The sequence below is a fragment of the Prionailurus bengalensis genome, chromosome E3, assembly GCF_016509475.1.
Source record: "Prionailurus bengalensis isolate Pbe53 chromosome E3, Fcat_Pben_1.1_paternal_pri, whole genome shotgun sequence".
NCBI classification, from domain to species: Eukaryota; Metazoa; Chordata; class Mammalia; order Carnivora; family Felidae; genus Prionailurus; species Prionailurus bengalensis.
The window spans coordinates 19864163-19880427 of NC_057357.1; the positions used below are offsets into that span (position 1 = coordinate 19864163).

At 56.7% G+C, this 16265-nt stretch overlaps 1 protein-coding gene across 3 annotated transcripts in view; it reads right to left on the reverse strand.

The window, feature by feature from the left end:
- The window catches only part of LOC122471525 (katanin interacting protein), a 194466-nt gene that overhangs the window by 7535 nt on the left and 170666 nt on the right, over window positions 1-16265 (reverse strand). For all 3 annotated transcript variants that reach the window (XM_043560246.1, XM_043560244.1, XM_043560245.1), the window contains 5 exons: window positions 16080-16158; window positions 10476-10653; window positions 5879-6044; window positions 2494-2651; window positions 984-1048 (listed from right to left, as the gene is read on the reverse strand). In XM_043560246.1, the coding sequence (XP_043416181.1) occupies window positions 984-1048; window positions 2494-2651; window positions 5879-6044; window positions 10476-10653; window positions 16080-16158 (646 nt within the window). The remainder of the gene's footprint in view (window positions 1-983; window positions 1049-2493; window positions 2652-5878; window positions 6045-10475; window positions 10654-16079; window positions 16159-16265) is intronic.

The following is a 16265-nucleotide window of genomic DNA, read 5'->3' on the forward strand; positions in this document are numbered from 1 at the left end:
GAGCCGGCAGGACGGAGGACCATTTGCACCAGAAACTCATCGTGTGGTCGTGCCGAACAAAGTGACCGGGGGTCAAACTGTCTCGTGCCTCAACTTCCCTGGTTGTAAAATGACAAAGAACGAAGCACCTGTTCTCTCCTCCATCCACTTCAAGTGTGCAGGGGGGGGGGGGTGGGGGTGGGGGGGGACACATGAGCACCAGGAGGGATGGGCCGTGGCAGGGCGACCGACCCGCCGTTGCTGACTGAGTCGCACAATGGGGGCACCAAGCCTGTCCTCAGCCCTGTCCCCAGCCTGCTCCCAGCATTCCAGGGGCGGACGGGGCAGGAAATCAGAGTGGCGGCTTCCGGGCAATATCATAGCCACAGGCAGACCTTCCGGAAGAACGGACTGGTGAGAGAGCCAGGCTGCTCACGTTCACTAACCTGTCTTACTCCTTCCCAGCTCTGTGGCCTTGGGCAAGCTACTTAGCCTCTCTGGGCCTCAGTGTTCTCATCTGTGAAATGGGGGGTGTTAGCAGTTCCACCGCCCGGGGCTGGGGTGAGGCCTGAGTTAACACAGGCAGCCCAGTGTGAACAGGGCCAGGCCGAGGAAAGGGTCCGGCGACTTTGAGCGATCCTTCCTTCTATCTTTACCTCCTCCCTGCCTGGGTCCGAGGACAGCCTCCAGTTCAGGCCCTGCGGAAAGTTCCAGCTTCTCTGGCCCCTCCCCGCTGGAGTCCTGGGTGCTGCTTCCTGAAACATCAGCCGGCCAGGGCGCGGCATCTGGAACTCGGGTGGCTGCCCCCGCCCCAGCAGCACCCAGTGAGCCCGCGGACCCGCCAACCCTCCCACGGTCCCCCGGGTTTCCCTGCATGGGGCTCCAGCTCCTGGGCTGCGGCCTGCCGGGAACCCCAACGTTGCCAGAGGGGCCGCGCCCTCTCCTGGGGTTCCGGACAGGGCCCCTGAGGGCTTGGGACACGCAGACAGGTGGCGGGAGGATACAGCCGCAGGGCATCAGGGGTGCCTCGTAGTCCATGCTTGCCCGCTCCTGGCTTTGCGTGTTGAGCCTGAAAAAAACCCACAAAACAGCACCAGGAAGCAGGAGATTGCAACTACCCCGATCGCTGGCCGCTTACTCCCCAGGTGACAGACTTTGAAGACGCTGCGGCCGGAGAGGGTTCCCCGATGTAGTGTGTGCCCACGTGGAGTCCTGTCCTACTCCGGGAGACTCAGTCACCTCCCAGGCGACTGCATGGACACTTCCTTCCCCAGGACAGCCCCAGGAGGTGGGTACTCTTACAGCCCTGGGGTGCGGGTGCGGAAACTGGCACACGGAGAAGTGAAGTCACTCGCTCAGGGCCACACAGCTGGCAGGCGGCCGAAGTGGGATGTGACCTGAGGTTGGCCGGTTCCGGAGTCCACACTTAACCACCCAGCAAAAGGGATGTACTCAGTAGGTGTCGGCCCGCCCTGATCCTCCTTCAAGCCCCGCCTCACTGCCTGTTCACGAACAAGGCGAGTCCACACTGTGCTGACAGCTGGGCCAGACCCAGGGTGGGGTGGAGTGCCCGGCTGGGACCGGCTACCCGAGGGGTTGGTCAGGGACCCGACGCCTGAGCCAAGAAGGAGGCAGCCGCACAGAGTCAGAACTGAACCCTGCAAGCAGAGGGGCAGCCAGAGCAAAGGTCCTGCGGCGGGAGAGCAACAAGGCGGCCGGGTTGTGGGGCGGGATGGGAGGCAGGCAGGGAGAGGAGGCCTGCGGAAGGTGGGGCGTACCCTGAAGGCTTTGGCTTTGTGATCCTGAGCAAGTGGCTTCGATAGCAGGGGCCTCAGTTCCCACATCTGTAAACTGGGCATGATAATCCCCACCTCAAAGGGTGGGTGGAAGGATGAATACAAAGCATCAGAACAGAGCCGGCACTTGGAAGGGGCTGGGGCGTTTCTCCCGGTCCACAGCCAGTACCCTCCAGCCTTGCTGGTTTTCTTCAATTTCAAGGGCAAGGTTATAATTAAGTGGCTGTTCCCAATGACCGGCCCAACAAGTGATCCCAGCCACAGCGGAGGGAAACTCGTTTTGTTTTGTGAGCTTGGCCTCTGGCATTTGGACATCGGGGGGGGGGGGGGTTTGAATGAGTTAACCGAACGTGGCATTTACAAATTGTTACGGGCTTAACTGAGAAACAAGCGAGAGAGAGAAGGCCCTTCCCCAAATTGGCCGGCGGGCATTTCTGGAACGGAGGCAGGCTGGAACCTCTTTCCCAGCAGGAAGTGCAACGAAGCATTTCAAATCTCCAGCACTCCAGACTGTGAGAAACCCAAACATCCCCAGACAAGGTGGGTACATCCCACAGGCTTCCGGAGAGGCTCGGCTGAGCTTTAGAAAACCGCCCAGTTGAAAAGCAACGCGTTTGATCATCGTTTCAAAACCTTTAGGTATAAACTTCAGAGCCATGCGGGGAGCCGGCAGCCCTGAGGACAGGGAGGGGACACTCCCGGGCCTTCCCCCACTCACCTCTGGGCCGGCTGGGGCAGCTGTCGAGCCTGGAGGTGGTCCACAAAGAGAATTTCTTGAGCGAAATCAAAGTGGCAGTTGCCCGGCCCCTTCCGGATGAGGAAGCCCTCTGGAGGGGAGATGCCCAGGCCGTCCAGGGAGATGTGGACGATTTTGGCCTAGCAAACAAAAGAAAGCCGCGTGCTCGTGTGCCGTGTGTGTGACGGACGGCCTTCACGGAGCCCCCACGCCGGACAAACAGCCCGGCCTGGCCCCTCTCTGAGGCCAGAAGCACCGGGCCGGGCCACTTTCTGGTGCCACCCGCACTCCGTGCCAGGTGCTGTGCTGGGCACTGGGCAGACGGCAGGGGACGAGGGTGGCCCACGAGTTGGGGTGGCGCCTGACCCGGCCCGGGTCCCCACCCACCTCACCCGCTGCAGAGCAGCACGGTGGTCAAGGGCACTCGGGTGCCCCGACATCGGCCGTTAGCACCTCTGCGAGCGACTTAACCTCCCTATGCCTCAACTGCCTCCTCTGTTAAGTGGGCTCGATAATGAGTGAACTTGCGTAAAATACCCACAATGCAGTGCCGGGAAAAAGCGATGTACTCGGTAGGTGTTGGCCTACCCTGATCCTTCTTCAAGCCCCGCCTCACAGACCACCACTTCTCCTACGCTGTCCCCAGGACACAGCGAGCCCCTTCCTGATCTTCCTTCTCATGGCCCTTAGCTCGTTCTTTTTTTTTTTTTTTTTTTTTATGTGATGTTTATTTATTATTGTGAGAGAGAGAGAGTGTGAGCAGGGAAGGGGCAGGGGTGGGGGTAGGGACAGGGACAGAGGATCTGAAGCAGGCTCTGTGCTGACAGCAGCAAGCCTGATGTGGGGCTTGAGCTCACGAACCAAGAGATCATGGCCTGAGCTGAAGTCGGACGCTTAACCGACTGAGCCCCCCAGGCGCCCCCTTAGCTCATCCTTTTAGGACGTGTACTCCCTTTTAGGACGTGTACTCAGCGTCCTGAGCGGCTTCTGGGTCTCCCTCCGCGGCAGAGACCCTGGCGAGGCCCCTATACCTGCTTCAGGGCCTGGTGCATAAGCGGGCGCTTACCAGCTTGCTGAATGGGGTGCATTTGGGCCAACGTGTCCCCCGTTCTAGGACGGATTTCACCAGCCAGGTGGCCAGGATCTACCAGTGAATCTCCAAGCCTGAAGGGCAGGGTCTGGTGGCTCGGGTCTGCTCCCCTTGGGCAGGGGGGTGCTGGGTGAGCAGAGAGGGGTAGTCGACCACACATTTTGGAATCAGGCCCGCTTGCGTCGTCCTGGTGAGGAACGTGGGCCCAACTGCAGACCAAACGGGGAGGTTCTCACCTCCAGGGGACGCAGAGGGGCTGTGCGGAAAGAAAGGGGCCCTGCCCTGGGTCTCAGGGATAACTCGTGTGCCCCGGGGGCCCTTCATCCCTTCGGCATTTAGGGAGCCCCCTCGTGGCAGCCGGCCACAGGGCACGTAAGCAGGAAGAGTGTAGGGTAAATGGCTTCAGGTATGGCTGGATATGGGGACCCTAGACTGTGACTGCAACTCCCCACTTCGCCTTGCTCCCGGCTGATTCAGACCCTGGACCCGGACGTACTGTAACCCGCGGGTGGACGTGGACCTAGACCAGAATGACCGGCATGACTCCCGGGGTTCTGCCGGCTCGCCTCCAAAGAGGGGTTCCTTCTTCAGCTGGGCCAGGAGCTGGCAGGAGGCTGGCGACAGAGCAGAGCAGAGGCCCAGGAAGGCCCTGTCCCTCCTCCAGGGCCACCACCTCCACTAGGAGGTGTCCCTGACTTCCCCAGGCCTCTGTTTATTCCCTTGGATGGGACTTCTATCACCTCCGTCTTACAGCCAAGGAAATTAGGAGTTCAGAGAGGCTAAGCAATTCGCCTGAGGACACACTGCAGGGACCTTAAGCCCCATCCCCAGCGTGCAAGGCCTGGTTCTAACCACGTGCCAGGGGCCCGTAACCGGAGCGCCCAGAGGACCTTGGGGGACACCGGCGGCCGAAGCATTTTCCTGGGGAGGGCATGGTTGCCATCACACTGCCCTCTGGGATCTACCCTTTCAGATTGTGCCCCTGTCTCCAGTCCATGGTGGCCACTTGTCACCGGCAATGAGGCCGGTGGCCACGGCCAGGCCTGGGAAGCAGGGGCTCTGGGCCCAGCATTTCCAGGTGGCAAATCCGGGTCATGGAGGCTCGACAGGACAGACTGGTTCACTCGAGGGAACGTAAAGGCCCAGAGGCACGAGTTGAGCCAGAAGAATGTTTTTTTAACGCCTATATATCTGACTTTTTACACCCGCTGAAGCTGAGAGCGTGCTCAGGGAGCCGCCAGCGTGGCCTGGGAGGATTTGTGAACCGCGCGCTGCTCCAGAAAGCGAGCGCCTGAGGGCTGCTGACTCCACCGTGGCGACCCCCCACGGTTCTGCCCCAGGGGCCCGCGGAAGTAACTCCGTGGCAGGTGCATGGTGGGGTGCCACACGTGGGGCTCACGGGACCCGAGGCCGAGGCCTGGCGTGGTCAACCTTCGTGTGGCAGAGGATGATGGGTACTCTCCCAAGGCAGGTAGCATCCGCCTCCTCACTTTATAGATGGGGAAACCGAGGCCCAGGGAAAGCAGGCCACTTGCAAAGATCACACAGCTGGTTAGGGTCAGAGCTGGGTTTCAGAACGGGGGCTTGTGACTTTCGGGCCCTGACTGCGTTGCTGTATTTTCGGTGGCCTTCTCACCATCAGCTCTGTGTTGCAGTGGGAGGGGACAAACGTGTCACAGTCCATAGTCACAGGAGGACAGAAAAGCCCACACTGCAGCAGAGGCCCCCGGTTTTTCACACCCAGCAGGAGAACCCGGTGTGGAACCGGATTGTGAGCCCCAGGCCCAGCAGACGTGGACTGGGGGCTCCAGCTGTGTGACCCTGGATGAGTGAATGCACCGTCCTGAACCTCAGTCTAATACCCTGGAAGATGGGGGGTACTGACACCGGCCTCCCAGAGGCTGGGGCGAGGGCCCCATGAAATGAACGGGTACAAAACCCTCAGCTCAGGGCCCGGCCCCCAACCCTCAATGAACCGGCAGGCCTCAGTCTACCATTACGGTTGGGGCCTGGGCCTGCTGGGAACCCCCGAGCCCCCAGAAGAAACAAAGTGTCCCGAGTCTGCCCTGGCCTCTTTAGCCCATATTTGCGCTTTGCAGAAGAAGCCAATGGCAGTGTGTTCTCTCCCTGGCTGTAACCAACCCCCCCCCCCCGCCCCCAGCTCCATTTGGAAAGTTCTGGAAGATTTATGCTCCTCTCTGGCAGCCACACCAGCCATTCATCAAGGCGCCGTTTCCCTGACAGTGGACTGAGTACGGCTGCTATTCCCCAGCTTACCCCGCGATAGGTGTCCTCGGGAGATTTATTGTAGTTCCAGAAGCGCAGGCCTGCGATGCTTTCGGCTCTGTCGAAGCGGATCGTGACCACGTGGTCCAGGCCCGGCGAGAAAGGGATCAGCCACATATGCTCATCCTCCATCGTGATGTTGGCTCCATCGATTAACCTGCGAATAGTGGGGAGAGCGGTGAGGTGGGGCTTGGCCGTGTCTTCTGGGAGAAATCAGAGGGGGGGGTCTTCATGTCCCCCCCCCCCCCAGCCTCCTGTACCCACTGCACCAGCCTGGCTGTGCACAGTGATAACAGTCGGTGCTGTTAAAGGTGGGGCGAACCAGTCATCAAGGTATTTGTGTTTTTAATCTTTTTTAACATTTATTTATTTTTGAGAGTCAGGTGGGGGAGGAGGGGGAGAGAGAGAGAGAGAGCAGGAGACACAGCATCCAAAGCAGGCCCCGGGCTCTGAGCTGTCCGCACAGAGCCCGACGCGGGGCTTGAACCCACAAACCACGAGATCAGGACCTGAGTCAAAGTCGGACGCTTCACTGACGGAGCCGCTCAGGAGCCCTGCCACCAAGGTTTAAAATAAAAGGGGAGCATGTATCATCTCTCTGGACCCTTTAACTCAGGGATTCCATTTCTGGAACTGTTCTCCTCTCAACCTGCCTGAAGGGCTATCTGCACGAAGATATTCATCGTAGTGTTGTTTATTTACAAACCACAAAAAAACCCACACCACCACACACACACAAAAAAAAACAAAAACCAACGACCACAAAAACCCTAAGAGGTCTCAAAACACAAAGGGTCAAGTAAATCTGTACACTTGTTAAAACGATAATCGGGAGGATGATGCAGTGACGCGGAAGAGGCGGCCACAGGCACTGATATTAATGCTGGACAATGGGGACGGGGACCAGGAGAGATTATGCAGCAGTGAAGCACACATTTGTGTCAGGGGGATGGGAGGTGGATGCCTTTGCCTGTTTTCCAAACTTTTTGCGAAATGCTGTGGTGGCTCTATGGCACATTTTGAAATAATTTGATTCGTTCTTTCTTGGGCTGGGGAGAGACATACTAAGGCACCAGGGTGAACTTGGCAGCTCTCGGTGAGGGAAAAGCACAAGAAGGGGCCGACCTGTGGCCTTAGGAGGGAGCCCCTGGAGCCTTTATGGGCTTCTTGGCCACTATTCTGAATCAACTGGTTACCTTGCCCGGATTGTACTCCCATCCCGGCCGGTTTCTCGTTTTCCTGCTCAGAACATCCTGCCTCATCGTCCTCAACTTTGCCTGTGTTTGTCCCAGAGACCATCCTGCCACTGACTGCCCTGGACAGCCCAGCACACCGCAGCCCAGACCCCAGACCGTCATCCTGTGGCTCCGGCCTGTGCCTGGCATTGCCGCTGAGTGGCCCGGCCCCAGGAACGGGGGCCCAACTCTCAGCTTCTCGGGGAACCCTCTCTCCTCTCCCTCTTATATTCCTGGTGACTTCGAGGCTGCTGCCCTGGGAGACACTCCTAGATTTTAAAATAAAACTTTATGTTTTCCTTTTACATTTTAAAGTTCTGGATTTGGAATAAATCTTACAATCTAAGTGTTCATCCAAGGAGGTAATGTTTCTTTTTTTGTCTAAAAGGCGGTTATTAAATTGATGGATGGCATGTCTTACAACCGATGGCATCTTAAAACTGAGGAAATTCAGCAATTTCAAACGGAGGTGTTTGCGGAATTAGGCTGACCAGAGAACCTTCTGTTTCCTTCTAAAAGCAATTGCTCCTCGGTCCTAGAGGTGGGGCTGCCTCCATAGCAAAACTGCTGCTTAATTCTGAAAGTAGAGAGAGTTGTTGAAGGGTTTACAGTTGACAGTGAAGGCAAGCCCCTACAGACCCCTTCAAGAATATCTAAATGATACTTCCCAGCTCTGTTCACAGAAAAACCTAGAAACTGGTTCCTACAGAAACTGGTTCCACAGAAACCCAGTAGCAATGAGCATCTCTCGTGGCTAGATTATGGTCTCTAAATACCATTTCCCAATAGCAGGAACCAGAACTTCTTGGGGAAAATGGTCAATTCCACGTCTGGGATCAGAAATATACAAGGGGAGCCTGGAATATCTTGTCACATCAGAAAGCAGGAAAGCTGTCACAGACTCCTATTTTTAAAAAAGGGTGCAGGGGGCACCTGGGTGGCTCAGGCGGTTGAGCATCCAACTTCAGCTCAGGTCATGATCTCGTGGCTTGTGAGTTCGAGCCCTGCATCGGGCTCTGTGCTGACAGCTGGGAGCCTGGAGCCTGCTTCGGATTCTGTGTAACCCCCATTCTCTGCCCCTTCCCTGCTTGTGCTCTGTCTCTCAAGAAGAAATAAATGTTAACAAAACTTAAAAAAAAAAAAAAGGATCCAGGAGCTCTCAGTATCTAAGACCATCAATAAGATAAAAACTGTAATAAATTGAAAACCTTCAAACACGGTCTGTGTAAGTTCATGATTTATGATCGTCAGACACAAAGTTGTTTTTTTTTTTTTAAGTAGACTTCATACCCAGCATGGAGCTCAATGTGGGGCTTGAACTCACGACCCTGAGATCAAGACCTGAGCTGAGATCAAGAGTCGGATGCTTAACCAACTGAGCCACCTAGGTGCCCCCAAACACAAATGTTTTAGTATGCGAGAGAAACACCTTTTTATTCTGAAAGCTGAAAAATAAAGGGAAAGAACCAAGCATTCAGACTGCCTTTCCTAGTAGACTTGTACCTCAGAGTAACCAAATCATTGAAGAAAAATTTCTCTTTATTGATGAGAAAAAGAATGATAGGATCGGTGGACCACCATCCTGCACCCAAACCCCTAATATAGTAATGGGTGTGCCCACTGAGCATTGGCCGCCAATGTCGCAAGAACCCTGACAAGCAGACATTCTATATGTCCTGAAGGGAATGCACAGTGACATCGACACCCCCATGGTCACGTCTTGCCCCGGTGGTCAAACTTCAATCGGATGAGGCGTCTAGATCTAATGAACAATTTACAGGAAATACAGGGGCCTGAGGAACAGGTTAAACAGCACCACAGAGATACAACCAGTAAAATCCTGACACTGGGGGGGGGGGAACCCTTTCTTTAACAGATAATTTCGAAGAAAAAGTGAAAAGAGATGGGAGGGAACCTAGAGATTATAAGAGGCTTAAGAGACTCAACAGGGGCACCTGGGTGGCTCAGTTGGTTGTGTCCAACTTTGGCTCAGGTCATGGTCTCGTGGTTCATGAGTTTGAGCCCAAGTCAGGCTCTGTGCTGACAGCTCAGACCCGGAACCTGCTTCAGATTCTGTGTCTCCCCCTCTCTCTGCCCCTCTCCAACTCGTGCTCTGTCTCTCTCTCTCAAAAAATCAATCAATCAATCAACATTTAAAAAGAAGAAAAGTGACATAACAAAGAATCACAATGTATGGACTTTATCTGGATCCCAAACCAACCAATTACAATGGGTGGAACTTATGGGGAATCTCAGAACAACCCATCAGAATGTGTGGACCCTTACCTGGACCTCAATTCGAGAAACAAACTGTTAAGAAAGGAAGGTGAAGAGACTGTCAAGGGAAATAGGAACTTGCTAGATACCCTACTCATTTAGGGAATCGGTGTTAATTTGAATTTTGGGGGGTGTAATGGTGGTAGTGAGATGATGTTCTTCCTAAAGTCCTTATTGGTTAGAGCTACACGCCAAAGTATTTAGAGATGAAGTGCTCTCGGGCCTGGGGTTTGGGGTAACGCCAACTGAGGCGGGGGTGGTAGGCGGGTGGGTGCGGATGGACAAGCAGGGCCGGCCGTGGGCTGATCACTCTTGCAGCAGGAGCTGGGCTCGCGGGCTCCGAGCCTGAGCATGCGGGAGTCTGATCTGCCAAGATGCGGAGTGCTGCGTGGTTCGTGAGCAGGTGCTGACAGCAGGTGTGAGGGCCGCGGTTAAGGGGTCCCTTAAGACAAAGCAGGGGGGAGTCCTCTGGGCCAGACAGGGGGTGCGGGTGGGGTGTGGCGATCCCCTTCCCGCCCTCCGGCCATGGGATTTATTGTCCTCATGCTACTGATAAGGACACGGAGGCAGTGGAAGACAGTGGAACTTAGTGGTTAATTAAGTGCATGGATGTCGGTTTCCCCGGGGACCTCCATTCAGAGGACTGTGCCACTCAAAACTAGTCTGGGTGGGGACGCCTGGGTGGCTCAGTCAGTTAAGCGCCCGACTCCCCGTCTCTTGATTTCGGCTCAGGTTCATAAGATCAAGCCCTGCATCGGGCTCTGCGCCGATGATACGGAACCTGCTCGGGATTCTCTCTTTCTCGCTCCCCCCCTCTCTCAAAATAAATAAGGAAACCTCAAAAAATACAGTAAAATAAACTGGGAAGACCCACACCTCACGGGGTGGCAGGAAGGTGGAAGAGGGAACGCTATTTGATGTCTGAATCTGGAGTCTGAGAGACAGAACAGATCCCCACCAGCTCCACGTCTGAGCGTGAGCGACCCCGCCTCTCGGGGGCCGAAAGTGGTCCACTGCTCGTGGTCGGAGGGGATTGCTCTGGAAGTCGCCGCAGGCGGCTTCTTACGGACACTTACTTGTCCAGGGTCCGGGAGTCATCGGCATACTCAGGAAGGTCGTTCAGGTCCCTGGGGGAGGCGGAGATCTGGTGCAGGCTGATGGGCAGCGCCTGGCCGTCCTTGCCCACCACTTCCAGGCCTGTGAGCCCGAGGTAGTGCGGGTCCCCCCAGGAGGCAGTGAAATTCAGCTGAAGGCCTGTAACAGGAGGAAAGGCGGCCCATGAACGCCAAACATTCCGGAGGAGGCTCCCAGACGGAGATGGGAAAAGGGACGACCTTCAGTCTCTGTTCTACCGCCTTGAAAACCCAGACTCAGATGAAAGGGCCTTCGGGGTGGGCTCTCCACCTTTCCTCTTAGTGGCCCTCAGGCCTGGGACACCGCTGATGTTCTGGAAGCGTCTGCAGGATGACTGGACCAGTGTCATGTAAACCCGCACATAGCCCTGGACCCTTTCTCCACTCGTCCATCACGTTGCCTAACACCGTAGCGGGGCTTCCCGCCAGAGTGATGCTTGGCCAACAGGCCTCGTCCATCTGGCTTCTACCTACTTGTCTAACCTCCTCTTACAACAGGGAGCTGGGCTCCACCCACACTGTCCGTCACTCACATTTCCATTCCTGTCTCCTGTCACGGGGCCTTTGCACATGCTGCTATTGCTGTCTGGAACTCACATAGCCTAGTCAACGGGTGCGCATCCTTCAGATCCCAACTCACTTCAGAAGCCCGCCTGACCCCGTCAAACCTCCATCCGCAGCCTGCCGTGTCACTGTGGATTTCCATTTCCCTGCCCTGGCCACCACTGTGATCTTGTGACCGTTTGGTAAACATCCGTTTGCCCTGCCGGAGGGTTAACTCTCGGGGTGAGCCACGACCCACGATGACACCTCCATCCTTTCGCCCCTGCCTCACCCGGGCTCCATCAGAGACCCTTTGGACGTGACCTTCTGGGGTCCTGGGGCAATACGGCCCAGGTGAGTCACCCGTTTGCCCCAATAGCTCAAATCGAACGAATCCTGACCAAGGTCAGGCCCCAACAGGTATGTGGCTGGAGCTTTTCTCTCCTAACTGGTCTCCCGTTAGAGCGGGGCCAAGCCCAGTGAACTCCCTACCCTGGAAGGATGTGGAGCCTCTTTTGGCGCCCTTCTGGGGAGGCCGCGTCCAGAGGGTTCACACTCTTCTGCAGCTTTGACAGGACGCCCGCGCTGTGGTGCTGGGGGAAGGCCGCCTGGACGTCCCGTCCAGCTCAGCTCAGGTGCGGAGGCGGAAGCCCGGGGAGTCCTCAGGACCCGCTGGGAAGTGGGGCCAGGCCACGCAGTCTCCCCGGAGCCCCGCTCCCTCTCCCATCCGCCTGTCATTTCCAACATACGCGCTGCAACTCCGCCTCAGATCCCCGTCTGCTCTCCACGGTGCCGAGGCAGCCCCGGGGCATCTTGGCGGCAGACGGCAAAGCCGGGTGACCTGCATGGTAACGGGCACGTCCTAGCTTCTCACGGCACCGGCGGCGTGCACCGTGAGCACAGACCCTTTGCCACGAGACTTGGCTGCTCCTCCCGTGCGAAAGCGGGGGTCTATCTCTGCACGGCTCGAGTCTGGGTCACGTGACCTGCCGTGGCCAGCGGGGGACATAAAGCACACGTGTGCACTGGGGCTTATCCCTTGGGCGTCCTGCCGCGTGCAGGAGCCGGGCCGACCCAGTCTCCCTGCCCCTCCAGCCAACAGCCTCCCAGCTGCCAGACGTGTGAGCGAAGATGCCCTAGACCATTCGGCCGCCGGCCCACCTGCCGGCTGACCAGCAGGCCCAGGAGAGGCCGGCCGAGCCAGCCCACGGGAGGACTGCCCAGCCAGGCCACGGAATTATGAGCCCCTCACGGATAAACAGGGGTCGCGCGAAAGCCACTGAAGTCTCGGCTGGTTTGTTCCGCAGCAAAAGCTAATCGACGCGCTCCTTTGCATCGCGAGCCTGTGCTCAAATGTCATCTCCTCAGAGAGGCCTCCCCCGACCACACGAGCTCCAAAGGCGCCCCCGTCACTCTCCGCTTTGTTTTCCGCCACGGCGCTTGCTGCCTGACCGCACGGTCGACATCTGTTTGCTTATGTGTTTTCTCGTCTGCCCCACTCGGATGGAAGCTCCCTGAGGGGAGGAGCCCTGTCGGTTGTGTCCCCTGTTGTGTCCCCAGAGCCTAGAACAGTATCTGGAAAACAGATAAGGCCAACAGAGTTTTCTGTGTCACTTTTTAAATACCTGCAGGGAAACGAATCAGTGTAAACCCATCGCCTGCCACCAAATTCACAGTTAAGGGTAAATGAATATGTATTGATCATCTGCTATGTGCAAAGCCCTGCCCTTGGACTTGGGGGTCCAGGGGTCACATCTCTCTAGAAGCTTCCGTCGCGGTGAAGACAGACAAGAAGCACGTGACAGACAGACAAATACGATACTTCCACAGAGCTATGAGTACCGTGAGGGAAATAAGAGCGAATGACCTCTCTGAGGTAGTGACAGTGGGGCTGAGGCCCGGGGGAGGAGTGGGAGGCCGCCATTCTTCAGCATTTCTGGAAGAATATCCTAAGCTGAGAGGACAGCAAGGGCACTGGCTCTGGGACGGGAGCCAATGTGATCTGTGGTTAGGACCAAGTGATCGAGGGGGGCGGTGGAGGAAAAGGTCAGAAGGTGGGGCAGGGGCTGGCTCACGTCCTGAAGTCTGGATTTGCTTCTCCCTGAGATGAGAAGCCACTGGAGGGATGGACTCGGAATTTTTTTTTTTAATGTGTATTTATTCTTGAGAGACAGAGAGAGACAGAGTGCCAGCGGGGGAGGGGCAGAGAGTGAGGGAGACACAGAATCTGAGGCAGGTTCATGGCTCCGAACTGTCAGCACAGAGCCTGACGCGGGGCTTGAACTCCTGGACTGCGAGGGTATGACCCAAGCCGGGGTCAGACACTTGAGCCACCCAGGCCCACTTGTGCTCCCAAGACGCAGTGTGCACGGAGGTGGAGGACGCGGTGGATTTGGACGAGGGGATCACCGTGAGACAGAGATGCCACCTGCCCCCAGGGAAACAAGACAGGGCTCCCCAGCCTCTCCCCGGACGCCCCTTGGCTTGCCTGGCACGAGGTACTACTCGGACATCTAATTTGGGGTGGCTCCAAAGGCGCCCGCGCTCCTGTTTGAGCTAATATTCACGCTCCACATTCATTTTCCTCTGGTGTATCAATTAGTATTTATATAAATGGAAATTAATTTTGTTATTTCTCTTCCACATTTCAACTCTCTCAGCTACTTTCCTATTCATCACTGCTGATATTTGCAAAACGCCCCAAATTAGTGTCATCTGCAAATTAGCAAGTCATATATCCCCTTTCAAAACATTAATAGGATTGGCCATATTTACCAACCCCAGCGCACCCCCCCCCCCCGGGGTCACGTTATCAAAGCTCTCTCCACTTGCGCAGGCTGGCGAAGTGGGTTTAGGATTTTAGAGACAGCAGGGGAAACAAAAACGTTCGGGGAAGAGAGACGCAGAAATTGCAGGGCTCCGAGAGGGCAGAGGATGCTCGGTCAGGACGCTCTTCTCCCGACCAAGTAGAGAAGCAGGAAAATCACACTTTCCCTACAGCAAGAAGGGCTCAGAGCTCTACTCTGGGGCAAAACTCTCAGAGGCACTGAAATCACATTTCCAAGAAAGGTCAGAAGCTGGTTGGGCAGGAAGGACATTTACAGACAGCATCTTCGGGGAAATCATCAGATGAAGGGGGCAGTGGCTGCTGCTGGCCAGCCTTCCTTCCTTCCTCTTCTGGCTTTGGCATTCTGACCTCTCCTGGAACACTGGGGGGCTGACCCTTCACCTCTGGCTTCAGGGATGCGCCTCTGACCCAGGCTGCACGGAGTTTTCCATCCCACACCCCGACTCCCTCCCCGCTGTGGTGAGCCCCGGTCATTGGTTTATGGATGGGCACGTGACCCAAGCCAGGCCCAGGAGACATGATTCTGGAACGCTGTTGGACTCAATGGGAACAGAAACTCTCATTTATCTGGGTCTGCCGGGCAGAACGGGAACGTAAAGCCAGAGCTTCCAGAAGCTCTTGGGTGGCCAGGGTCTGAATGGGAGAAAGACGAGAGAGAGTGAGACAGGGCAGAGAGCGGGAGGGAGACACCTAGGCTAGATGAGGTCATTCGCACACTTGAATCCGGCTGTGCGGACAGAATGAGAACTGAGGGTTCAGTGAGATGACACAGGAAAGCCTCAGCATGGTGCCCGAACGGGGGACAAAACCAAGCCCCAAACCAGGCTCTCGCCTGCACTAGGTTGGTTCTAAAAAAATTCTCTGCTGTCAGTTGAGAGAGTGTTCTGGAATGTAAGGATCTGCGGGGATTCAAAGGGAGGCATCTTCCCCTTCTAAGAGGAATTCGTCTTTGTGCAGTGAGGTGGGGAGAGCTGGCTCTCGCTCGGCACGTGGGCAGGCTTCCGGGGGGAGCTGGGTGTGGCAGCAATGCCCTGAGAAGGGGGCGCGGAGGATGCGGTGGGGGCACAGCCGGGTCCCAGCCCAGGACCGCAGGGCTCATTCCTCCAGCGGAGAGCAGAGCTGACGGCTCACAGCTGAGTCCTCCCACACGCGCTGCCCTGGGCCTCACCGCTCCCCGCGAGTCCTGACACCCGTAGATACGGGTGTATGAGGCCCGGTCCCCTCACTCAATGCAGGACAAGTCCAAGGGGACTTCGCGGCTCCACAGCTCCCCGTGCAGCTGGCAGAGGCCCCGAGGTCACGGCATGAGGCCCGGCCCCTCCCTCTGCCTGTCCTGCTCGCTGCCCTCCCTCAAGAGGGAGTCCAGCTGGTGTGGCTGCAAAGGACTGACCGCCAGGGCCTCCTTCATGGGGGACAGGGAATGGGACAGGGGGGAGATTGCTCAGCCAGGACCTTGGGCCTGAAGATTCCCCGGGACGCAGCAGAGGTGCTGGTGGGACGCACACAGAGTAAGGGAGGAACTGGCTGGAAGGGTGAGTGGGAAAAGAAGAGGGAACAGACGCAGCGATGGGGTTTGCTCAGAGGCCACAAACTGGCACCCCGCTGGCTGGATATACAACAGGCGTTCCGTTTGGCTCATGCGGTATTTACAAATAGCATAAAATTAGTCCACCAACGCTTAAAAAGTCTGGAGACTTCACATAAAAATCCAGACTTCTCAGAAGACCTGGGACCCCGGGCCAGGATTCCTGCCACTCCCGCCCCACCTGGAGCAGGGAGGACGCAGATTTCCTTTGTGCATGAGTTTGAAGGGACAGCCCAAACCACCGGACGACAGATGCCTTGGGTCTCTTCTTGCTCTTATGTCTGCTTGGCCTATGCTTTCTGGGCTCCGGCTGCAGCCTCCTGGGTCAGGGCCACAACTAACACATAAGGTGTCTGCATGCAAGATGCAAAAGTGCCCTTCCGGAAAAGGCCAACTGCAGACGGGTATCCCCTTCTGTGAAATGATGTGGCTCCATCCACGGCTTGGCCTCTCTGTGCAGTGTACGACCTGCCCAACCGTCTAGGGGATCCCTGCCCCAAGTGGCCATGACTGTCCCGAACCCCTGACAGTCCTCCTTCCACGGGACATCGTCCCAAGAGACGATACTCACAGATCCCATGGTAGATGCCTGGCTCTGGGGTGGTTACTTCAGGGACAGGCGGACTGAGTGGTGGCTCCAGCTCCGGGACCTACACACGGGTTGGGGGAGAAGCAGAGAGGAAGAAGGTGATTTTGTGATACCCGCACAGCTGGCTAGCCATTTTCCCAGATACTGCTGTCCACGGGGATCTGTGTC